General features: G+C 44.8%; 1 protein-coding gene across 11 annotated transcripts in view; it reads left to right on the top strand.

Annotated features, from left to right (window-relative positions):
* The first annotated feature begins 8,139 nt into the window (after positions 1 to 8,139).
* The window catches only part of SLC38A9 (solute carrier family 38 member 9), a 102,056-nt gene continuing 84,107 nt past the window's right edge, over positions 8,140 to 26,088 (top strand). For 5 of the 11 annotated variants that reach the window (XR_001794123.3, XR_517790.4, XR_517789.4 and 2 more), the window contains exons 1-2: positions 8,140 to 8,276; positions 22,445 to 22,588. Coding sequence is in view for 2 of the 11 variants with exons in the window: in XM_070056714.1 (XP_069912815.1) it covers positions 22,479 to 22,588 (110 nt within the window). In the remaining 9 variants the exon portion in view is untranslated. Of the gene's footprint in view, positions 8,277 to 22,444; positions 22,589 to 25,169; positions 25,715 to 26,088 lie in introns of those variants that run through there. The other 6 variants (XM_051853459.2, XM_051853457.2, XM_008262219.4 and 3 more) reach the window with 2 other exon arrangements.

Below are 26,088 nucleotides of genomic sequence, written 5' to 3'. Positions count from 1 at the left end.
GTCCACAATAGCAGGAAGCTGGCTCAAAAACAGAGGCAAGGGGCCAGCGCTGTGGTGTAGCTGATGGGGCGCTGCCTGCAGTGCCGGCATCCCATGTGGGTCCTGGCTGCTTCACTTCCAATCCAGCTCTCTGCCATGGCCTGAAAATGCTGCAGAGGTTGGCCTGAGTCATTGAGCCCCTGCACCCACATGGGAGACTTGGAAGAAAAGCCTCTCTCTTCTTTTCTCTCTCTCTCTGCCTCTGCCTCTCTAACTCTGCCTTTCAAATAAATAAATAAATCTTAAAAAAAAAAAAAAAAAGCATAGGCAAAACTACCCCAAGTAGTCCTATTTGGGATACAGGTATCCCAAATTGCTGGGCCAAACTCCCAACCCTCTTTTTTTTTTTAATATGAACATTTACAGATATAAATTTCCCCATAATCACCAATTTTGCTGCATTCCATAGGTGTTGGTATATTGTGTTTTTGGTTTTATTCACCTCAAAGTTTTTCTATTTTCTAAATTCTCTCATGATTTCTCCTTTAATGCATTGGTTATTTAGAAATGTGTTAATTTTCAATTATTTGTGAATTTTTCAAATTTCTTTATGTTTTACAGATGTATGTTGGGGTTGGGTCTAGTAGGTCTGTAGAGTTGTTCAAGTCTTCTATTTCCTTCTGATCTATCTAGTCCTTTATGAAAAGTATCGAATTCCCCAACTATTAGTGTAGAACTGTCTAAAATTGGATTTGATTACATTGTATGCCCATTCACACAGATTTGTAGTTATTGTTTTAAGATGTAATTTATTTATCTGAAATGCAGAACAATGCGGCGGGGGAGAGAGAGAGAGAGAGAAATATTCCATTGGCTGGCTCACTCCCCAAATGACCACAATACAATTTGAACCTCCAACTCTCTCCAGGTTTTCCACTTGGGCAGCAGGGGCCAAGTACTTGTGCAATTTTCTGCTGCCTCCCCAGATACATTAGTAGTGAGCTGGATTGAAAGTAGAGCAGCCAGGACTCAAACCAGTGCTCTGACTATGGCATGCTGGCATCACAGGCAGCAGCTTAACCTCCTGTGCCACAATGCCAGCCCCTATGAAATTGTCTTCTAAATCTTTTTTTAAAAAGAGAGGATACTGGCTGGCACCGCGGCTCACTTGGCTAATCCTCCGCCTGCGGCACCGGCACCCCGGGTTCTAGTCCCAGTTGCTCCTCTTCCAGTCCAGCTCTCTGCTGTGGCCCAGGAAGGCAGTAGAGGATGGCCCAAGTCCTTGGGCCCTGCACCTGCATGGGAGACCAGGAGAAGCACCTGGCTCCTGGCTTCAGATTGGCACAGCGTGCCAGCCATAGCGGCCATTTGGGGGGTGAACTAACAGAAAGGAAGACCATTCTCTCTGTCTCTCTTTCCCACTAACTCTGCCTGTCAGAGAGAGAGAGAGAGAGAGAGAGAGAGAGAGAGAGAGAGGATACTAACCAAAAAGTAAAAACTAATGCTTTTTGTAGTCAACTATGTAGTTACTTTTACTGGTGTAATTTCTTCATATGGCTGTGAGTCACTCTTTGCCATCCTTTCCATTGAACCTGGACTTCCTTTCGCATTTCTTGTAAGGGCAGGTCTACTGGTGAAGAATTCCCTCTGGACATCTTCATTTGTTTTCTTCTTCTATCCCTTTCTCCTTTGTTTAAAAATTTTTTAGGGGCTGGCATTGTGGCACAGCAGGTTAAGCCACCACTTGTAATGTCAGCATCCCATATCAAGAGCACCTGTTTGAGTTCTGGTTTCTCTGCTTGTAATCAAGCTTCCTGCTAATGTACCCAGGACACCTGCAGAAACGCTGCCACCCACATCAGAGGACAGGCTGGAGTTCCTGGATCTTGGCTTCAGCTTCGCCCAGACTTGACTGTAGCAACCACTTGGGGACTGAACTAGCAGATGGAAGTCTCTCTCTCTCTTTCTCTCTCTCTCTCTCTTGCTCTTTCAAATAAATAATCTTTAAAAAATTTTTTTAATTTATTTTTTAATTAATTATTTGAGAGGCAGAAAGAGTTCCCATCCACTGGTTCACTCCCAAATACCTGTAATGGCCCCCAGCTAACACAAAACTGGGAGCTGGTAACTCAGTGCAGGTCTCCTTGACTGGAATTCATCTACTGGAGCCGTCACTGCTGCCTCCCAAGGTCTGCAGTACCGTGAAGCTGGAGTCAGGAGCAGAGGCAAAAACTGAACGCATGCACTCTTATGCAGGATGAGGTTGTCTTGACCGACATCATAACCAGTAGACCAAACACTGCCCTTTGCTTTATTTTTATTTTTTTAAAAAGACTTCTAATTTATTTTAGAGGTAGAGTTACAGACAGTGAGGAGAGACAGAGAGAAAGTTCTTCCATCCATTGGTTCACTCTCCAATGGCCACAATGGCCAGAGCTGCACTGATCCAAAGCCAGGAGCCAGGAGCTTCTTCTTGATCTCCCATGTGGGTGCAGGGGCCCAACCACTTGGGCCATCTTCTACTGCTATCCCAGGCCACAGCAGAGAGCTGGATTAGAAGTGGAGCAACTGGGACTAGAACCGGCGCCCGTATGAGATGCTGGCACCACGGGCAGAGGATTAACCTAGTGAGCCACAGCACCAGCCCCTAATTAAACTTGTTTCTAACTGACATGATTAGAGCTGTGGTAGAAACCTTCTCAAGGTCAAAAAAGAAAAAGGGAGGCATCCGTCCTGGGAATGAAATGTAGTTGTTATCTGTTTGCCTATGAATGCTTCAAATGTAGTTACCATCTGCTTCTATGTTGTTGTACCTGAGCGAGTGCAAACAGAGGAGCACCACACATTGATAAAATTTGATGGTCCTTTATTGCCAGTGGTGGAGAGTAGACTCATGCCCTAAAGAACTCTCGACCCCAAAACCCAAAGCAGCAGAATTTATAAAGGAAAAAATGGAAGGGGGAATGCATGGTTGCTAGGATCAGGGAGGAATACATGGTTACTGGGGTCAAGCTAATTTAAAGCCTGTACAAAGCTAATATCAATTATAATCTTAACAATACCAGTTACAATCTTAACAATTTCAATTATAATTCTGACATTTATCCAGGTATTGGCCTAAATCATACATGGGACCTAGACAAATTACAATCTTATCATTAACCCAGGTGCAGCCTATCTGTTTTTAAGCTTGAGTGATCATGCTAGGGAGTTTCTATGCTTTGCCAAGTGTGATGCAGTTTGCCAAGTGTGATGTAGTGGACTGCTATTGTCTGAGTCATAATTAGGTCATAATTTCATGGGGGGAGGGTATTTTTTTCAAGATGGAGTCCCAGGTGCTCCAAAATAGAGTCCCTACTGTCAAGGTGTTACTTCAATGTAACCATAGTGAGGTTCTGCTTGTTAGTACAGAGCAATGAGGCCAATCCTTGCCAGACAGCAGACGGCTCAGTATGTGTGTAAAACACGTATACCTTCAGTTAACTACATTTGTATTGTATCAATCTTCTGGCTGCTATGTAACATTAGAATATCCAATCAAATTTTACATGTAACCATATAAGGGAGACAAGAGGTTAAAACCGTATATAAGGAAAAACCTTTCTTTGTTCTGGGCTCAGGGTTTTGGATAAGAAATTCCACCTGGGCCTTGTGCCAGCATAATAAAAGACCTCTTCCTGTTAAGAGACCTTCGTGTCTTGTCTCCGTATACGAATCCTGCTTCAGGGACTCGAACCAGTACCCATACGGAATGCTGGTGCTGCAGGCTGTAGCTTGAACCCGCTGCACCGCAACACAAGCCCTGTGGCAGAGTTACAGACAGAGAGAGGAAGAGACAGAGGGAGAGGTCTTCCAGTTGCTGGTTTTCTCCCCAAATGGCCGCAACAGCCAGAGCTGGGCTGATCCAAAGCCAGGAACCAGGGGTGCAGGGTACAGAGACTCAAGCACTTGGTCCATCTTCCACTGCTTTTCCAGGCCATTAGCAGGGAGCTGGATCAGAAGTGGAGCAGCCAGGACTAGAACCCATTTGGGATGCCAGGTGGAGGTTTAACCTACCACGCCACAGTGCTGGGCCCTTAGTGACTTTTTTGAACTAATTCTGTGAAGACTGTATTCTTTTGTGTGTGATCATCAGATTCTCTGATTCATTAGTTTAGAGATTATTTTAACAGAGATGTCTTTTATTACATGCTTGGAATCAAAAGAATAAAAAGATAAATAGTCAAAATACAAGGAAGCATTCTGTTTATGCTAATTACCCGTGACTGGGGCCCTCCTTTAATGCTTAGCAAGGCAGTTTATACCACACTGTCTCAGCCTCCTCTTTCCACTTGCACAGATGTGGGAATTTAGTGTATCTGCAGGTCTTTTCTGAGAATATATCCAGACCAGAGCATGTACATGAGCTTCTAGACTCCCCAGATTAAAAGGGAGCATTTTCTTTTCTCTTTATTGATTTATTTATTTGAAAAACATAGTGATAGAGAGAGAAACAGAGATAGATTTTTCTCTCCACTGGTTCATTCCCCAGTTGGCTGCAACAGCCAGCTACTCTTCCACAAAGGTAGTGGGGACCCAAGTTCCTGGGCCAGTCTCCACTGCCTTGCCAGGTGCATTAGCAGGAAGCTGGATCAAAATCATAGCAGCCAGGACTCAAAAACTGGCAAACTGGGATGCTGGTATTGCAAGCAGCAGCTTAATCCATTGCACCCTTAAAAGAAAGCTTTTTAAAAAAGTTTATTTCTATCTACTTGAAAGGTACAGTTAAAGAGAAAGAGATTTTTTTTTTCAAATTTATTTGAAAGGCAGAGTTACAGAAGGCAAGAGAAAACAAAAGAGATCTTCCATCCACTGATTCAGTTCCCAGATGGCTGCAACAGTTAGGGCTGGGAAAGGGTGAAGCTAGCAGTTTCATCTGGGTTTCCCATCTGGGTGCAGGAGCCCAACTTATTTGGGCCATCCACTACTACTTTCTCAGGCTCATTAGCAGGGAGCTGGATTGGAAGTTGAGCAGCCAGACTTGAACTGGTGCCCATATTGGATGCAGCTGGGAATTGAACCAGCCTCCATATGGAATGCCAGCATTACAGGTGATGGCTTTACCCACTATGCCACAATGCCAGCGCTGAGAGAGAGAGAGAGATCTATTCACTAGTTCACTCTTCATATACCAACCAACAGCCAAGGCTAAGTCAAGCCAAAGCTAGGAGCCCAGAACTCAATCCAAGTGTTCCATGTGGATAGTAGGGACCCAGCTACTTCCAGGGATGCATTAGCAGGAAGCTGCATCAGAAGTGGAGTAGCCCAGACTTGAAAAGGCACTCCAATACAGGATATGAGCAGCCCAAGTGATGGCTTAACCCCTTCACCACAAGGCCTCCCCCTTTTAAAAGGAAGCTTTGTAAAGTCCTTCTTGTCCCAAATATCTCATTTCCCCAGGGTTTTTCTTCCCAGGATTCTTGGTTCAATACTTTTCCCAATTGTTATATCTTACCTCCCATGACAGTGACTAATATCTTCATTTATTTTTGAAACATTTTGTTTATTTGAAAAGCAGCAAGAGACAGAGAGCTCCTTGACCCCCTGGTTCACTCCCCAAATGCCAGCAAGAGCCAGGATTGGGACAGTCAGGAGCCAAGGCTGGGCCAGGCAGAAGCCAGGAGCTCCTTCTGGGTCTCCCACATGGATGGCAGGAACCCAAGTACTTGGGCCATCCTCCACTGCTTCCCAAGCACATTATTAGTAGGAATGCTGGATCAGAATTGTGTATTAGCCAGGATTCAAACCAGGTATTCAGATATGGAATATGAGCATCCCAAAGCAGGGAGCCACAATGCACGCCAGGCAGTTGCTAATGTTTGCCTTTAAATGCTTTTTTTTTTCTTTTTTTTTTTCTTTTTTTTTGACAGGCAGAGTGGACAGTGAGAGAGAGAGACAGAGAGAAAGGTCTTCCTTTGCCGTTGGTTCACCCTCCAATGGCCGCCGCGGCTGGCACTCTGCGGCCGGTGCGCTGCGCTGATCCGATGGCAGGAGCCAGGAGCCAGGTGCTTCTCCTGGTCTCCCATGGGGTGCAGGGCCCAAGCACCTGGGCCATCCTCTACTGCACTCCCTGGCCACAGCAGAGGGCTGGCCTGGAAGAGGGGCAACCGGGACAGAATCTTCCGCCCCGACCGGACTAGAACCCGGTGTGCCGGCGCCGCTAGGCGGAGGATTAGCCTAGTGAGCCGCGGCGCCGGCCTGCCTTTAAATGCTTTTGACAAACACTGCCTGGAAAGCTGCCCTGCCTTGTGGAAGCATTCAGGCAGGTGAAATAAAAGTCACGGGACGGTGCTGTGGTCCATAGGATTAAGCCACCACCTATAACACCGGCATCCCATATGAGCTCTGGTTCACAACCTGGTTGCTCCCCTTCCTACCTAACTCCCTACAAATGAGCCTGGGAAAATCCCAAAAGATGGCCCAAGTGCTTGGGCCCCTGCCACCCGTGTGGGAGACGAGGATGGAGTTTCAGCATAGGATATTGGCTTCCTTCTGCCATGTGGGGAGTGAACCAGCAGATGGAGGATGTCTCTCCCTCTCCTCTCTCCCTCTCAGTAACTCCTTCAAATAAATAAAATAAATATTTTGGGGAAAAAAAAGTCAGCTGACCCCTCAGAAACCACACAACTATGAGTCCACATTGCTCCCTGTGGTGATGGTAAACTGTACCAGGGACGCAGGCTGCTGTCTTCAGGGTCAGCTACCTGAAGAATGGGAGATGACCGCACAGCTGCCTTACTATAAGTCTTCAGTTCTCTTCATCTAGTGTTCCCCTGGGTTTTTAAAAAAATTTTTTATTAGTTCTAGAGTTTCCAAAAAAGGTGACTCCGGCAGGTTCGCCAATTTATTCATTGCTTTTGAGGAAGGACAGCTTTCAAGTTCCCTACTCTGCCTTTTTTTTTTTTTTTTTTTTTTTTTGCCATAACTTCATACCATTTACTTAAAATTATCTGAACCTGGAATGCAGAAAAAGAAGACAATTTTGCTAGCACTGACGCTATCACAAGAATGTACTTTGAAAACAGGACCAAAGAGCAGTCACAAGTTTTTAAGCCAGGGCACCATCAGCAAAATTACTTTCATTTCCCTTCAAGGCACCATTTGTTGCATCATCTGTCTTGCTTTACCTCAAGCCCTCAGTGGGGTTGGAGAGCGCAGACCTGGCGATAAGACCTTGGTTTGAATTCTAGATACTTTGTCACTTAAAAGCGATTGATCTTGGGCAAGTCACGTAAATTCTCCAGGACTGTTTCTTTATCTATAAAATAGAAACATACTCTTCTACAAGTGTCAGAAAGACTTAAAGAGATATATGTAAAATGCTTGGCACTCGGTATTTGTTAAATTTGGACCTTAAATTTTGGTTCTTTACCACATTGCAATACATTGTTGGGTCCCCCCACCATTGTTTAAAAAAAAAAAAAACAGAGCCACTTGCTTCCGCTGCAAGAAGGGTTTAGGGGTTCTTATGTGACTTTCACAACACACTGATTTTACTTAGACTTCGTTTGGGGGTGGCCTTGGGAAAAATTGCAGAGCGAAGGGATAAAATCTTCCGAAAGCCCCTCTTTTAGCCTAGAGGCGTACATAAACACACACACACACACACACACACAAACAAAAAACCAAAGACCACGATCCAGACGAGGGAGGGGGGCATGCCAACCCAACAACTTGTGTCTACGTGTGTTACGTGTGTGCGCGCGCGCGCGCCGAACTCTCGGTGCCTTCAGGGTCCCAGTACAGACCAGAATACACAGCAGGAGCAGAGAAGTTCCGAAAGGGAGGCAGACTTTTGGAGATCAGCCCCAAAAGGTCTTGCCACATCACGTTTTCTCACGTGGGCCGCCGGGATATAAGGACTGCAGGAGATCACAACTCTCCTCCTCCAGGGCTCGGGGCTTCCCGCCGCCGGCCGACGACCCCAGCGCACACAGGCTGCAGTTCCCCGGGAATTGCACACCTGCACGCGCCGGCTGCCCGCCTCCCGACACCGGAGGGCCGGGCTCCGCGGTGAGGAGCGGCTGGCTGAAGCAGTGCCCTGTGGGAGTTGTAGTCCGAGGCGGAGGGAGGCTCGAGAGCCGCTGCGGGCGTGGCGCGCTCAGAACTCCATTCCCCGCCGGCCCCCGCGGCCGAAGCTGTTGTCTCTTCCTGTTTGGGGGACGAGGAGTCCCCAGGCGCAAATTGCGAGGATTTAGTAAAGGGGGCTGTTCATCTTCGCACCCAGTTCTCCGAGACTGAAGGTTTGGCCTGCTCAGGTAGAGTACATTCCGTCTTTTTTGCAGTCTCATGTTTCAGGAGGGTGGGAAGGAAACCAACGAGAGGGGAGAGAGGGAGGGCAGGGCTTGCGGTGATGCCGGCTGTCACCTGGGAACTGTCGCGTTTGAGGGTGGTGGGACGGGGAGCAGTGAGGCCAACGCTGGGGACCGCGGAGACGGCGCGCGCTCCTCGCGGGGCTCAGTTGCGGCAAAGTCTGGTCGTCCCGCGGGGGCTCAGGGAATCCGAGGGGCGGTGGGAGTGCGTGCCTGCGAAAGCCTTAGGGGAAAGGCAGGGTCCCGGTAGATTCCTGAACCCCGCGCGAGCTCCCTTCTCTCTCCCTTGCAGGGAAGGGCTGGAGAGGGGAAGTGAGAGAGGGGTCCCCTTTGCACAGATGCGGTGGGAACCACGGCTGGTGAGCTCCGCGGCGCTTTCTGCACGACCCAGCCGTGGGAGTGAGGAGTCTTAATGGTGGGCGTAGGGGTGTCTTCGCTGTCTCAGACTTCTGGACCCAGGAGGGGCTCAGTCTCCTTTTTACAGATGAGAAACTGAGATCCACTGGGTTGGAGAAACCTGCTCACCGCCAGGTAACCAGGTGGTGGCCAGGTTGACTTAAAACATGCTGTCATGACTCCAAGGCAGTGCTTATCCATCGCTGAGATCAGAAGAGCAGCGAGTTCTAAGCCATACCGTCTCCTTTTTTCTTCTTAATGCCTTCAGACGTGACAAAGATCTAGCATAGGCAGGGACATAACAGGCAATCACTGAAGGGATCTTTTTAAAAACGTCTCACCAAGTCAAAGTAACTCTTGTCATGACTTGAAGAACCATCTCTGCCTCATAAGCAACTACAGACTTCGTCTTAAGATGAAAGGTTGGGGAGCCGACAATGTGGCGCAGCGGGTTGAAGCCCTGGCCTGAAGCGCCAGCATCCCATATAAGCCGGTTCTAGTCCCCAGCTGGTCCTCTTGCGATTCAGCCCTTTGCTAGGGCCCGGGAAAGCAGTAGAAGATGGCCCAAGTCCTTGGGCTCCTGCACCCACGTGGGTGACCCAGAAGAAGCTCCTGGCTCCTGGCTTCAGATCAGCACAGCTCTGGCCCTTGCGCTATCTGGGGAGTGAACCAGCGGATGGAAGACCTTTCTCTCTGTCTCTACTTCTCTCTGTAACTCTGTCTTTCAAATAAATAAAATAAATCTTAAAAAAAAAAAAAAGATGAAAAGTTGGTAGCAGAGATATGGTTTCTTTGCTTCTAAGAAAATAGTTTACCTTCCCTTCCCTAACTTAAGCCCATGAGAAGAAGTAGTCTTAGATTTCTCGTCACAATCTTAAATACTTGTACCTGTCAGTTGTACACATGAAAATATGCTGTTGGTGTTTTGTAGTATGATAAATATTAAGGGTATACAGCATAGGGGTATGGAAGTACCAACTTGAGTTACAAAGTAAAATAATAACTTTATGGTATATTTTTAAAGATTTATTTTTATTTAATTATTTGAAAGAGTTACAGAGAAGGAAAGTCAGAGAGGGAGAGAAGGGGAGAGGGAGAGAGAGAGAGAGAGTCTTTCACCACTGGTTCTCTCCAAATGGCCGCAATGACCAGAGCTGGGCCAATCTGAAGCCAGAAGCCAGGAGCTTCTTCCGAGTCTCCCACGTGGTTGTGGGGACCCAAGCGCTTGGGCTATCTTCCACTGCTTTCCCAGGTGCATTAGCTGGGAGCTGGATTGGAAGTGGAGCAGCCAGGGCTCAATCCGGCACCCATATGGGATGCTGGCACCACAGGCAGCAGTTTTACTTGCTATGCCACAGCACTGGCTCCAATTTTATGATATTTTAAAAGTACATGTGGACATGAAAGTTTAAGAAATCATTAAAAGGTTAATTCTTTTAAAGATTTATTTATTTGAGCATCAGAATTACAAAGAGAAGGAGAGGAGAGACAAAGAAATCTTCCATCTGCTGGTTCATTTCTCAGGTGACCATAATGGCCAGAGCTGGGCCAGGCTGAAGCCTGGAGCCAGCAGCTTTTTCCTGGTTGCCCACATGGAAGACAGAGGAGTCTCAAAGCAATTTGGCCCTCTTCTGCTGCTTTTCCTAGACTTTTAGCAGGGCGCTGGGTTGGAAGTGGAGCAGCTGGCATACAAACCTGTACCCATATGGAATGTTGGCATTGCAAGTGGCAGCTTTACCAACTCTGCCACAACACCAGCCCTAAGAGGTTAATTTTTACCAAGCCTGCATTTTATAATGTGCTGAAATCTCAGTTCTTTGCTAGTGTTCTTTCTTTCCTAATACCTGAGCATAACTTGAGAGTGGTTAGTGTTCCTAGGGCGGGAAGAGAGGTTCTTCGCTTTGATGGGTGATATCTTTATTAGACCACATTGTCCTCCAGTACTGTCAAATTCAACATGCTTTGAAGCATTTATTGATAAGGTTAGAAGCATGTTCCAACTATCACATCTGAATTAGGGCATTATAGCTCCTGGTGGCTGACCTAAGTAAATGAGTCATAAAGAGGAAGTTTAGATAAGTTTGTTATCCTGGACTTTATAGTAGTTACAGATTTACATAGGAGAAAATAATATATACATGACTTAAGGTTTCCACCAGACTGTCTTTAGGAGTGGTTCCATTTACTTTTATATTGGCATACTACAGAGTTGGATCAACTATGACCGAATTTGACCTGCTGATGGATTTATTATCTTTCTGTAAAGTTTTATTGGAACACAGCTGTATGTACTTTTTTTGTTGCCTTTTATGCTAAAAGACAGAGTTGAGTAATTGTACAGACTGTATGACTTGAAAAGCCTAAAATATTTACTACTATCTGGCCCTTTACAGACAAAGATTTATTGATCTCTAGTAAACTGAATATAAACATAGTATCTGAAACTCTGTAACACATGCTGACATACTAGTAATACTAGTTTTTAGCCTCTGGGAAAGAACATAAAAATGCTTGTATGGTGGTTCTGTAGTCACATTTGTTTGGGCACAAGCCAGTATATTCTACTGATGCTAGTCTTTTAGCATTGACACTGTTGAGTTGTTTTTGCAAAGAAGTGTGATAGGAAGTTTCTGAGGTTAGTATGGAAAGGGATAACCTCTTTGAGGTATCCTGATAATCACAATACCTTTTTAAAATGTCATATAGCCTCCTTTGGTTTCTCTCTGTGTCCTTTTATGGAGATAAGCGCTTGAGTATAGATACCAACATTTTAAATAAAATGATAATACCAAGGAAGTCGGTTAAACTGTTGGATTTCCTGTTGGGACCAGTCTGTCTTTGTGCTTCTGCAACAAAATACATGAGACTGGGCAACCTATAAACAACTACAGTGTACTTCTCTGCAAAGTAGAGGATGCCATCAGGTTCAGTGCTTGATGAGGACCAGCATGGCACCTTATTGCTTTGGTCTCACATGGTGGAAGGGACAAAAAGACAGTCTTAATTCCTTCCAGCACTTTTAGAATGTTGCTAATCCCATTGATGACTTATTCATTACCCAAAGGCCTCATCTCTCTATTTTTTTGAAAGACTGACTTATTCAAAAGAGTTATAGAGAGAGGGAGAGGTCTTCCATCCACTGATTCATTCCCCAGATGGCCACAACACCCTGAGCAGAGCCAATGTGAAGCAAGGAGCCAGGAGATTCTTCTGGGTCTCCCATGTGGGTGTGCAGGGGCCCAAGGTCTTGGGCCATCTTCTGCTGCTTTCCCAGGCACGTTAGCAAGGAGCTGGATTCGAAGAGGAGCAGCCAGGACTCAAACCAGCATCCATATGGAATGCTGGTGCTGTAGGCTGGGGTTTTAACCCCTTGTACCATAGCGCTGGCCCCAGCCTCATCTCTTAACATTGGTGATCAAGTTTCATTATGTGAATTTTGGAGGGGACACAAACCATGGCAAGACTCCATACTAAAACCAATCTTAAAGTAAACAGATGGAGATTCAGTATTCAGTGACTTTGACTTAATAGTATTGCAGCTAACTTTTTCTTTTAAAGCTCAGAGATTGAATGAAATACTAGAAGTGAATATGTCTGGTTATGTCATGTTGCAAATTTAGTTCCCACCAAGTTATATCAGTGTTATGCCTATGGCAAACTGATACTGTTTAGGTATTTAGCAATTTAACTAATCCTTATATACTATTCTGTTATCATCTATGTAATACTCATATTAGCTGTGAAATTCTTACTTACCTCTCAACCTAACTTATCAAACTTCAGAATATCATACTTCCAGTCATCAAGGTATTCCAAAAGGCATTTTATTGGTTTTGAAACAATATTCTTGGTGAATTTGAAGGTCAGACTAATTGACAAACTGAGGCAGTTGAAAATTATGTTTCCTTACGTTTATATATGTTTATTTGATACCATTTTTATCAAACCATATTTATATATGTTTCTTCATATTTACTTGAGTATTATTAAACCTTTGAAAGGTGCTGGGGACTTCAGACTTCTCATTTTTGGCTTGTTATTTATTAAAAAAGATTTATTTATTTGAAAGGCAGGTACAGAAAGGGAGAACGAGACAGATTGAGAGATCTTCTATCTACTGTTTCACTCCCCAGATGCCCACAATGGGCTGTTCTGGGCCAAGCCAAACCAGGAACCAGGAGCTTCATCTGGATCTCCCTCGTGGGTGGCAGGGACCCGAACACTTGGTCCATCCTCCACTGCTTTCCCAGGCCATTAGCAAGGCACTGGACTGGAAGTGGAGCAGCTAGGACTTGAACCATTGCACATATGGGATGCTGGCATCACAGGCCGTGACCTTACCCGCTGTGCCACAATGCCAGTCCTGTGGTTTATTATTGTAAATCACTGAGGTATCAGTTTTCTGCTTGTTTCAATAAATAGTTCACTTTACTATGCCCAAAATTTCAGATTTGCTTAGAACCAATACACATGTGATTAAACTGAAAATTTTATTATAATTCCTAAATGGCCCTAACATTTTCCTCAGGTTTGATTATCAGTTTTTAATAAACCTGACTGAAGGGCCAGCACTGTGGCATAGTGGGTTAAGCCGCTGTCCACAGTGCTGGCATCCCATGTTGGTGCCAGTTCAAGTCCTTAGCTGCTCCACTTCCAATCCAGCTCTTTGTTAGTGTGCCTGGGATTCATCTGAGCTAGTTTGCTTTAAGAAAAATAAGTTCATTGAGTTTAACTTGTCCAAACAGCCAGGCATGCTCTTTCCTTCATCCTGGTCCCAGCTGTTTTAAAGAGCTTAACACCACTTGCTATCATAGATAGTTACTTTTTTATTTGTAAATATAGACAGGGAAGATCTGATATTCAGAGGTTGCTTTTCTCTTCCAAATAGCCTTTTTTTTTTTTTTAAAGATTTATTTATTTATTTGAAAGTGAGAGTTACACAGAGAGAAGAGAGGCGGAGAGAGAGAGAGAGAGGTCTCCCATCCGATGGTTCACTCTCCAATTGGCTGCATTGGCCAGCACTGTGCCGATCTGAAGCCAAGAGCTTCCTCCAAGGTCCCCCACGCAGGTGCAGGGGCCCAAGGACTTGGGCCATCTTCTACTGCCTTCCTAGGCCACAGCAGAGAGCCGGATAGGAAGTGGAGCAGCCGGGACTCGAACTGGCGCCCACATGGGATGCTGACGCTTCAAGGCCAGGGCATTAACCCGCTGTGCCACAGCACGAGCCCCCCGAATAGCCTTTCAAATGCCCACAGGGCCCCTGGGCTTGACTGGCCCAACACCAGGAGTTGGGAACTCAGTTCAGTTCTCCCACATGCGTGCAGGAGTCCAATTACTTGTGCCATCACCGCTGCCTTCCAGGGTCCATGTTAGCAGGAAGCTAGAGTCAGGAGTGAGCCTGGTATCAAATCCAGGCTCTCCGATTTGGGATATGATGTGCTAACCTGTGTCTTAACTGGCAGGCCATAGGTCTACCCCTTAACTCTTTAAGACAGACATAACAGTTTAATGTAAATAACTTTCAGAATCAAAATGACCTGGTTCCAGTAACAGCTATAGTTTTATTAGCTAAGTGATTTAGAACAAGTTTCTTACCTGAGCTTCAGTTTCTTCTTTTTCTTTTTGGTAATATGAAAGTAGTATCTATTTCCCAAATTCTAAGGATTAATTGAAATTAAATAGTAACATATAAGACATTAGTTCAGTCATAAGTATGTAATAAGTAAATGTTAGTTTCATCTCCTACTGCCTTTTTGTTGATGTGTCTTTTTTTCTAAGTTTTCCTCCAAAATGACACTAAATTCACTTTGTTAGAAACGAATTCTTCCTGTTTAGCACTATTCCATTTGTGACAGTTCAGTTTAACAAAGTCGCTCTTTTTATTTTTCTTACCATACTCAGTTTACTCCCTTTAAAGCAGAGGCATGTTGATATGTCAGCTGATTTTATTTAGGCCACTGAGGTAAGCCAATACACAATTTTTCTATTTGCTTTTTAAAAGCCAAATGCATAATAAAATGTTATGTTTATTGAGCATTCTCTGCTTGTCTGCCACATTATATGCATTATCTCACTTAAATTTTTTTTAAAGATTTATTTATTTATTTGAAAGACAGAGAGAGAGAGAGAGAGAGAGAGAGAGAGAGAGAGAGAGAGTCAGTCTTCCATCCACTGGTTCACTCCCCAAATGGCTGCAGTGGCCAGAGTTGTGCTGATCCAAAGCCAGAAGCCAGGAGCTTCTTCCAGGTCTCCCATGTGGGTGCGGAGGCCCAAGGACTTGGGCCATCTTCTACTCCTTTCCCAGGCCATAGCAGAGAGCTGGATCGGAAGAGGAGTAGCTGGGATTCAAACCAGTGCCCATATGGGATGCTGGCACTTTAGGCAGAGGCTTTACCCGCTATGCCACAGTGCCAGTCCCCCTCCCCCCTTTTTCAAGATTTGTTTTTGAAAGGTAGAGTGACACAGAGGGAAAGAGAGCTTCCATTTGCTGGTTCATTCCCCAAATAGCCACAATGGCTGGGGCTGGGTCTAGCCAAAGCCAGGAACCAGGAACTCCATCCAGGTTGCAACCTTCTGCTGCTCTTTTCCAGGCATGTTAGGGAGCTGGCTCAGAAGCAAAGCAACTGGAATTTGAACCATTGCTCTGGGAATACCAGTATTGCAACTTGTGACTTAATCCACTCTGCCACAACACTGGTTCCTCATTTAAATCTTAAACCCTGGGGCCAGCGTTGTGGCATAGCAGGTAAAGCCGCTACCTGAGAAGCCAGAATCCCATTTGGGCACTGGTTTGTCTCTTGGCTGCTCCACTTCCAATCAAGCTTCCTGCTAATGGCATGGGAAAAGCAATGGAAAATGGCCCAAGTGTTCGGGCCTCTGTACTCAGGTGAGAAACCCAGATGAAGCTCTTGGAGTTACAGCCACCTGGGTAGTTAACCAATGGATGGAAGCTCTGTGTGTGTGTGTCCCTCTTTCTCTCTCTCTCTGTAACTATTTCAAAAATAAATAGATAATCTTTAAGAAGTAAAAAATAAATCTTTTTTTTAAAGATTTATTTATTTGAAAGGCAGAGGAAGAGAGATCTTCCATGTGCTGGTTCGCTGCCAAAATGGCTGCAAAGGCTGGAGCTGGGGCAATCTGAAGCCAGGAGCCAGGAGCCAGGAGCTTCTTCCATGTCTCCCACATGAGTGCAAGGGCCCAAGTGCTTAGGCTATCTTCTACAGCTTTCCCAGGCACATTAGCAGGGAGCTGGATCGAAGTGGAGCAGCCAGGACTCAAACCAGTGCCCATATGGGATGCTGGCACTGTACGCAGTGGCTTTACCTGCTATACCACAGTGCCAGCCCCCCAAAATAAATCATTACCCTGCAGGACTACTACTTTTATTATCCCTCAAACTAGTGAATCTTAGAGAAATTGAGTAAGTAGCCCAAAGTCGCAGTTAGTACATGGCAGAGCCAAGATGCAAATCCAGCCAGTCTTAACACCTGACTTATCAACCACCACACTCTCCAGTTTTTTTTTATAAAAGGCATTTTTGATGCTTATACCTTCATGCTATTTTCTTTCTTTTTTTTAATATTTACTTACAGGTAGAGTTACAGAGGCAGAGGAGAGAGAAGTCTTCCATCCTCTGATTCACTCTCCAAATGGCTGCAACAGCTGGAGGTGGGCTGATCCAAAGCCAGGAGCCAGTAGCTCAAATTTATACTAATTGCTGGCCCTAGTTTCTAAATTAGCTTAGTAATAGATAAGTGCAAGATTTATTCTTTTGGGCCGGCGTCGCGGCTCACTAGGCTAATCCTCCGCCTAGCGGCGCCGGCACACCGGGTTCTAGTCCCGGTCTGGGCGCCGGATTCTGTCCCGGTTGCCCCTCTTCCAGGCCAGCTCTCTGCTGTGGCCAAGGAGTGCAGTGGAGGATGGCCCAGGTGCTTGGGCCCTGCACCCCGTGGGAGACCAGGAAAAGCACCTGGCTCCTGCCATCAGATCAGCGCGGTGCGCCGGCCGCAGCACGCCGGCCGCGGCGGCCATTGGAGGGTGAACCAACGGCAAAGGAAGGCCTTTCTCTCTGTCTCTCTCTCTCTCACTGTCCACTCTGCCTGTCAAAATAAATAAATAAATAAATAAATAAGATTTATTCTTTTGAGTTTAGAAAGTTTAGCTGGTTCGGCCAGTGCCGCGGCTCACTAGGCTAATCCTCCGCCTTGCAGCGCCGGCACACCGGGTTCTAGTCCCAGTCGGGGCGCCGGATTCTGTCCCGGTTGCCCCTCTTCCAGGCCAGCTCTCTGCTGTGGCCAGGGAGTGCAGTGGAGGATGGCCCAAGTGCTTGGGCCCTGCACCCCATGGGAGACCAGGAAAAGCACCTGGCTCCTGGCTCCTGCCATTGGATCAGCGCAGTGCACCGGCCGCAGCGCGCTGGCCACAACGGCCATTGGAGGGTGAACCAACGGCAAAGGAAGACCTTTCTCTCTGTCTCTCTCTCTCACTGTCCACTCTGCCTGTCAAAAATATATATAAAAAAAAAGAAAGTTTAGCTGGTTCTTGAAAACATGGATTCATATAATTTATATATTCAAATGTGGAGCATAATAATATTCTTGAATATAAAATATATATTGTTCAATGGTAGTTATTACTAGAAAGCAGATTAAGATGGGCAACTGTGATATGTTAATTTCATTAAAACAGTTTTGAAGTGAAAAAAAGCTTAATCATTCTGTTCTTTTGTGCACATAATAAAACAAGCAATTCAGTGGACTCTTTCAGTCTTAAATTTTGAAACTAAAAGATAGGATCACTCAAGATTACTTTAACCCACTAATTTATGAAATTAAGACTGACAGTTTTGTTATTTTCTTAATTTGACTATCTTGAAAAATAATTTTTTATTATAACAAGTAAAAACATCTATATAAAAATAACAGGAGTCCAGCACTGTGGCACAGCACGTTGAAGTCCCAGCCTGCAGGGCTGGCATCCAATATGGGCGCTGCTTTGGGTCTTGGCTGCTCCACTTCCAATCCACCTGCCTGCTAATGCAGCTGGGAAAGCATTAGAGGATGGCCCAAGGCGTTGGGCCTCTGCAACCACGTGGGAAACCCTGAAGAAGCTCCTGGCTCCTGGCTTTGGATCAGCTCAGTTCCAGCCTTTGCAGCCATTTGGGCAGTGAGCCTGTGGATAGAAGACCTCTCTCTCCCTCTCCCCCTCTCCCTCTCTCTCCCTCTCTTTCCCTCTCTCTCCCTCTCTCTCCCCCTCTCCCTCTCTCTCTCTCCCTCTCTCCCTCTCTCTGTAATTCTGTCTTTAAAATAGATAAAATGAAAATCTTTTAAAAAAATACACTTAAAGGTTGAGCTGGCCATAGCACAGGTCATCCTCTGGTTTACTCCCCAAATGCCCTCATCAGTTGAGACTGGGCCAAGGCTAAAGTTAGGAACCAGGAACTCAATCCAGGTCTCCCATGTTGGTGGCAAGAATCCAGTCAATGCCTCTCAGGGTCTGGGTTAGCAGGAAACTAGAGTTAGTAAGCTGAGCCGGGCACCAAATCCAGGTACCCTGATACAGGATGTGAACATCCCAGTCAACATCTTAACCACTAAGTAAATGCCTGGTGGAAAATTATTTCAAAATCTATAACTTCATATGTATAAGCATTTAGAACCATGCCAAACACTACTAAAGTCCATTATTTAAGAGTCTGCTATTATTGTGAATGTAATGAAGCTAAACTTAATGAAATAAGCTTAATGAAACTTAAACTGTGAGGAGGAAATATACAGAGTTGCTAAGAAATGCTAGTGAAAAATTTTACTATTGATAGGTAGGAAAACCATTTTTGCTCTTAAATCTCCAGGAACTGATTTAAAAACACCTTCAGAAAGAACTGCTAGAGCATTCATTTGTTTGAATTCTATACAGTAGTTAATTTGGGATACAGACTATTACAGTTCTATTATATAGAGTGTGGCTGGGACTGGTGCTGTGGCATAGCGGGTAAGGCCACTGCCTGCAGTGCTAGCATCCCATATGGGTGCGGGTTTGAGCCTTGGCTTCTCCACTTCCAATCCAGCTCCCTGCTATGGCCTGGTAAAGCAGTCAGACATGGCCCAAGTGCTTGGGCCTCTGCACCTATGTGGGAGACCTGGAAGAAGCTCCTGGCTCCTGGCTTCAGATTGGCCCAGCTCCAGCCATTGTGGCTATTTGGAGAGTGAACCAAAGGATGGAAGATCTTTTTGTTTCTCCTTCTATCTATCTGTAACTGTACCTCTCAAATAAAAATAAATAAAAATCTTAAGAAAAAAAAAAACTTAGATGTACCACGGAAGATTAAATTGAGGGGAAAATAAAGCAAATGACCATGTAACCAAAATCAAGTTGCAGAAATAGAATATCGCCATCATGGCTGGCACCGCGGCTCCCTAGGCTAATCCTTTGCCTGCAGTGCCAGCACCCCAGGTTCTAGTCCCAGTTGGGGCGCCGGACTCTGTCCCTGAAGCTCCTCTTCTAGTCCAGCTCTCTGCTGTGGCCCAGGAGTGCAGTGGAGGATGGCCCAGGTCCTTGGGCCCTGCACCCACATGGGAGACCAGGAGGAAGCACCTGGCTCCTGGCTTCGGATTGGCATAGCATGCCAGCCGTAATGCGCATGCCGTAGCGGCCACTTGGGGGGTGAACCAACAGAAAAAGGAAGACCTTTCTCTCTGTCTCTCTCTCTCTCACTCTAACTCTGCCTATAAAAAAAAAAAAAAAGAATATCGTCATCACCAGATAAGACCCTCTCCTGTCCTTCCCCATCACAGCGTCTTATTTTCCCCCCTTGAGTAGAGTTTCTTAGCCTCAAAACTATTCACATTTTGCACTGGATACCTCTTTGTAGTAGGAGGCTGCCCCATGCCTTGTAGTATGGTTAGCAGCATTAATGATCTCTACCTACTGGGGACCAGTAGCACTTCCCCCAGTTGTAACAACTTGCTGGGTGAGGCCAAATTCCTTATTACCTGCCTCTACAACTCTTTTATTTGCTGTGCAGAAAGTAAACTGTAAAGAGATGAGAGTGGAAGCAAGGAACTCCATTAGATATCTGTTGTGATCTTGGTAAGAAATGATGGTCAACAAGTGTCTGGTAATAACAATAGATAGAATTAAAAAGGAGAAAATGATCCAACACAGGAAGCAGTCTGCACAGCCAACTTGTAGAACGACAAATGCCCTAAACAGCAGTCTGACCTCAGAATCAGCCCTTAAGGCAATCAGATCTGGCTGAAAAGCCCATGAGAGCATTACAGGCATGGAAAGCCAAGACACTGTGGCATAAAATGTTCTACATGAAGGATTTCTGTGAGTGAGATGTCAGTGGAAAGAAGAGGCCATCAAAGAAGGATATACTTTGCTCTGAAAGGAGGAGGGAACTTCTACTTTGCTTATGGTTCTGTGTAAATACTGACGGAGTTTGTGGAGTCAGAAGGCTTCCATAGCCTTGGCAGCTCCTGTCAAGAGCCTTGGATGATCACTGATGTCATAAATAACAGTCTTGATTATTAAATCAAAAACAGGAGGCACTGTGCACCTATTCCCCATGTAGGACCTCTGTCCTTAATGAGTTATACTATGAGAATTAACTGCAAAACTTATCTTCAAACAGTACTTTATGCTGTGTGTGTGTGTACAAATTATTGAAATCTTTAGTATAGAGTTGGTCTTCTGTATATAAAGTTAATTAAAAATGAATCTTAATGAAGAATGGGACAGGAGAAGGGAGTAGGAGATGGTAGAGGAGTTGGGGTAGGAAGGTGGGTATAGGGGGAAGAACCACTATATTCCCAAAGCTGTACCTGTGAAATTTGTATTCATTAAATAAAAGCTTTCTAAAAAGAAAGAAAGAAAGGAAGAAAGGAAGAAAGGAAGGAAGGAAGGAAGGAAGGAAGAAAGAAAGAAAGGAAGAAAGGAAGAAAGGAAGAAAGGAAGAAAGAAAGAAGGAAAGAAATGGTGGTCAGATTCAGATTATGAATGTATTTAAAGGAAAAGCCAGTAAGATTTCCTAGTGAGTTGAATGTACACTGTGAGAAAAAGAAGTCTTGGGTGATTCCAAGAATTGTGGCCTCAGCAGTTAAAAGAATAGAGATTCTGTCAACTGAAATCAGATAAGTAATGGGGAGGGTAGTTTTGGGGGGGGGAGAAAAATTTTGGACATGTTAGGTCTGAGATGTCCATATATCTACGTAAAGATATTGAATAAGCAGATGTGCGAGTCTGAAATTTAAGAGAAATTTAGGCTAGAAATATTACTGTGAAAGTTGTCCTTGTCTACATCAGTAGAATTTTCCACAATGATGGAAATGTTTTATATCAACACTGTCTACTGTTGTAGCCATTCGCCACATATGGCTGTTGAGTACTTAAAATGCAGCTAGTGTGACTGAGGTACTAATTTTAGATTTTTAATTAATTTAAGTGGTTGCAAGTGGCCACTAGCTATTGTATTTGATAGCACAAATGATAGTTTTAAAACCATGAGGGGGGCCAGCGCTGTGGCATAGCAGGTAAAGCCACCACCTACAGTCCTAGCATCCCATATGGGTGCCGGTTTGAGTCCTGGATGCTCCACTTCCCATCCAGCGCTCTGCTATGGCCTGGGAAAGCAGTGGAAGATGGCCCAAGTCCTTGGGCCCCTGCACCTGTGTGGAAGAGCCAGGAGCTCCTGGCTCCTGGGTTCAGATCAGCCCAGCTCCGGCCATTGTGGCCATGTGAGAAGAGAACCATCAGATGGAAGGCCTCTCTCTATCTCCCTGCCTCTGCCTCTCTGTAACTCTGCCTTTCAAATAAATAAATAAATCTTAAAAATAAAAAGGCTATGAGGCATGAGGCTAGGGGCCAGCACTGTGGCATAGCAGGTAAAACTGCCACCTGCTGTACTAGCATCACATGGGTGCCAGTCCCAGTCCCAGCTGCTCTACTTCCAATCCAGCTCCCTGCTAATGTGCCTGAGAAAGCAGTGAAGGATGGCCCAAGTCCTGGGGCCCCTGCACCCACGAGGGAGACTGGGAAGAACCTCCTGGCTCCTAGCTTCAGATCTGCCCAGCTGTGGCTGTTGCAACCATTTGGAGAGTGAACCAGGAGAAGGAGGGACCAATAGAGAGAAAACCTGGAGGCCTAATGAATCGGCTTATCAAGAAAGAGAATGAGTCTTTTTGGCTAGTATTCCTGACAGGTCAAGTAAGTTAAAGACAGAAACCCGCAGATTACCAGAGTGAAGGCCACGGGGTGATCTAACAAGAGTGGCTTCTGTATAGTGGTGGGGAAGGTGGCCTGGTTAGTGTAGGTACAGAAAGGTTTTTTTTAAAAAAAAAAAAAAAAAAAAACTTATTTATTTGAAAGGAAGAGTTACAGAGAAGGAGGGAGGGAGAGAGAAAGAGAAAGAGATCTTCTATCTGCTGGTTCTCTCCCCAAATGGCTGCAGTGGCCAGGCAAGAGCCAGGCCAAAACCAGGAGATTGGAACTCCATCTGGGTCTCCCACGTAGGTAGCAGAGGCCCAGGTACTCACATCATTTTCTACTGCTTTCCCAGCACATTGGCAGGGAGCTGGATCAGAAGTAGAATAGCTGGATCTCTGACCAGTGCTCATAAGGGATGCTGGCAGTGTTGTGACACAGTGGGTTATTTTACTTACGAATAGCAACATGTTTTAGAATTAAACTGAATTGTTTGTCTTTTCTGATTTATGTAGGACTAAATTCCTCAGTGCCTAGCAGCTAAGAAACATGGCAAATATGGCTGGTGATTCCAGTCATCTCATCTCAGAGGTAGACCCTGAACTGCATCCTGGACCTATGAATATCCAATTTGATTCTTCAGATCTGAGGTCCAAAAGGTAAGTGTTTAAAATAAAGCACTTATTTTGTAATTATGGTTTTTAATGACTGAAACAGAACTAACTGTAACCAAGCATGTGTAGACTGGCTTATAAAGTATCCAGTTTCCTACAGGATTTGCATTTGTGTATGTGGGGGTGGGGGTGGGGAGCTGCTGAGGAGAAAGAGGAATTCTATTTCCTAATTTTTACTTTTTTTTTTTTTTTAAGTAAACTCGGCATCTCTAGTGGTGGTAGGAGTGAAGTAAGTTTTACCAAGTTGGCCGGCGCCGCAGCTCACTAGGCTAATCCTCCGCCTTGCGGCGCCAGCACACCGGGTTCTAGTCCCGGTTGGGGCGCTGGATTCTGTCCAGGTTGCCCCTCTTCCAGGCCAGCTCTCTGCTGTGGCCAGGGAGTGCAGTGGAGGATGGCCCAAGTGCTTGGGCCCTGCACCCCAGGGGAGACCAGGAGAAGCACCTGGCTCCTGGCTTCAGATCAGCGCGGTGCGCCGGCCGTAGCGCGCAGGCCGCGGCGGCCATTGGAGGGTGAACCAATGGCAAAAAGGAAGACCTTTCTCTCTGTCTCTCTCTCTCTCACTGTCCACTCTGCCTGTCAAAAAGAAAAAAAAAAAGTGTTACCAAGTAAGATGCACTCATGCAATTTGTTTGGCAACTATGTATTAATTACCTGCTCTGTTCAGGATAATGGGCTAGGTGCTGGAGATAGAACAATAAAAATAGTAGGAATACTCTGTACTTCATTAAGCAGAATAGTTTAAGGTAATTTAAGTTTAAATTTTATTTCACTCTATAGCTGGAAATCCAAAAGAATCCCTTGAGAAATTACAAATAGTAAGAGAATTCAATAAAGTGGCTACTTACAAAATAGGTCAAGATAGTTTTCCAGTGAGGAAATATATTTGAAGAAAAAATACCTAGAAATAGTCTAGAGTGTGCAAAATCTAGTTGAGAGAAACTTTAAAATGCTTGAGGAACAAAAGTAAGTTCTATAGCATTTTTCATCAAATCTGAGTTGCTAATGATTATAAATTACATTTTTTAGAAATGTGTCAGAAAAACTGCTAGTACCTCTGCTGCAATAATCTCTTAAGACTTAGAATTTTTGTATTGCATTTATTGAAAGAATTCTTGAACTTACTTGATTTTTACCACTAATCTTTTGTGCAATCATAAAATGGAAATATAAACAAATGAATTATGATATAACTAATGTCACCTACAGAATCTGGTTCTTCTCATTTGCTTTTGCACTTTGAGCCATCAAAATAGGTGCTCTCCCCCACCCCCACCCCGAATTGTCCTTTGTGCCAGTAAGAGCACTGATGGTATAGCATTTCAGCATTTTCTTCCAGGTCCAGTTCTGATGCCTGCACTTTGCTGGTCTTACCAGAAGGTGTCACAAAAGGTTTTCTAACAGCATGATTCGTATTTCTTCCTCAAATGGTCCTTAAAGGGGTTGACTGAGATGAATAGGTCTTTCGGTTACCTGTCCTGCCTCCAGGAACAACTAGCATCGTACTGGGCCTTGGCTGACGGTGATGAGGGTGTTAGGGATTGTGAGATGCAGCCTTACTCAGAGATGTTAGAATATGTACAATAGAATCAGTAAAGTATGATGTGATGAAAAAGCATGTTCTGCTCTCTGTGGGAGTAGTCTAAAATAAAGATCTTGTGGTCTTTAAATTTTAATCCATAAATTTAATGTGATTCCCCCAGAAAAGACCTGTAGGCATTTCCAAAGTTTGTATGAATCAGCAATTTCACAATTAAGTGTTAATCACAGTGCCAAATGATACATTTTTGAGGTTAATACAAGTGGGGTTTTTTTTTTGTTTTTTTTTTTTTTTGACAGGCAGAGTTAGACAGTGAGAGAGAGAGACAGAGACAGAGAGAAAGGTCTTCCTTTTTCCGTTGGTTCACCACCCAAGTCGCTGCTATGGCCAATGCATTGCAGCCAGTGCACTGTGCCGATCCGAAGCCAGGAGCCAGGTGCTTCCTCCTGGTCTCCCACACGGGTGCAGGACCCAAGGACCTGGGCCATCCACTGCACTCCCGGGCCACAGCAGAGAGCTGGACTGGAAGAGGAGCAACCGGAACAGAATCTGGCGCCCCGACCGGGACTAGACCCCGGTGTGCCGGCGGCGCTGCAGGCGGAGGATTAGCTTAGTAAGCCGCGGCACCAGCTCGCAGTATTTTTTATAATAGCAAAGATTGAAAGCAACCAAAATGTCTTTTCTTACAGGATTGGGTAAATAAATTATGGCACATTCAACCAATAGAATATTTTTCATCTATTAAAAAGGAGATAGCTTTATTACATATCAAAATTGGAACAAATTTTCAGTTTACTTAATTGAAAAAAGTGAAGTGCAGAGCAATATGTGTAGTGTGCCACTATTTGGGTAACAGTAAGTCAATATATTACATATAATTCCATATATATTAATGAAGTCTGTGGAAATCAATAGAAAACTAAGAGTGGTTGTCTCTTAAAGAGGAACTGAGTACTTAGGTAGAACAGTGTGGCAGAATCTGTTTAGTAAACATTCAACAATTATTCAACAATCCCCTCCTATTTCTTTTTTTTTTTTTTTTTTTTTAAGAATTATTTCTTTATTTGAAAGGCAGAGATACAGGGTGGGTGGGGGGAGGGTGAGGAGCGAGATCTTTCATCTGCTGTTTCACTCCCCAAATGGCTACAACAGCTGAGGCTCGGCCAGGCCAAAGCCAGGAGCTTCCTCTGGGTCTCCCATATGGATGCAGGGCCCAAGGACTTGAACCATCTTCCTCTGCTTTCCCAGGCACATTAGCAGGGAGCTGGATTGGGAGTGGAGCAGCTGGCACAAAAACTGGTATCCACTGGGGATACTGGCACTGCAGGCCGTGGCTTAACCTTCTACACCACAGCACCAGCCCTCTGAAACCTCTAAATTCTATGATAAATAATTGACCACTGTGACAATAGAACATAGGTCAGTAAAGCATATTCCATTACAGTAAGTTGTCGGGAGTTCAACAGTTCTCTGAAAATTTAACTGAGTAGATTAAATGTAAATATGTTTTCTATAATGAAACTTGTCAAAATGCAAAGAAATCAGCTATTTACAGTCATGGCATAAGTACCTAGGTAAGCATATTTTAAAGAAGATTTATTTTATAGGTTCTTACTTCCACATGCTGATTTGCTTGTGACAAAACTGATGAGAAAAAAGTATACCTTTAAATATTGTTGTTTATGTTAAAATATGGATTACTAAGGTCAATGTTTAGCGTAGCGCTTAAGATACTGGTTGAGATGCCTGTGTCTCATCAGAGTACCTGGGTTCGTCTCCTAGCTTCACCCACAATTCCAGCTTCCTGCTAAGGTACACCCTGGGAAGCAGCAGGGCATGGCTCGAATGGTTGGGTCCCTGCCATCCATGTGGGAATCCTAGGTTAAGTTCCTGACTCTCAGCTTCAGCTAGCCCAGACTTGGAAGACATTTGGGGAGTGAACCAGCAG

The sequence above is a fragment of the Oryctolagus cuniculus genome, chromosome 14 (genome assembly GCF_964237555.1).
Source record: "Oryctolagus cuniculus chromosome 14, mOryCun1.1, whole genome shotgun sequence".
Taxonomy (NCBI): Eukaryota; Metazoa; Chordata; class Mammalia; order Lagomorpha; family Leporidae; genus Oryctolagus; species Oryctolagus cuniculus.
This window is presented reverse-complemented; position numbering and strand designations above follow the sequence as displayed.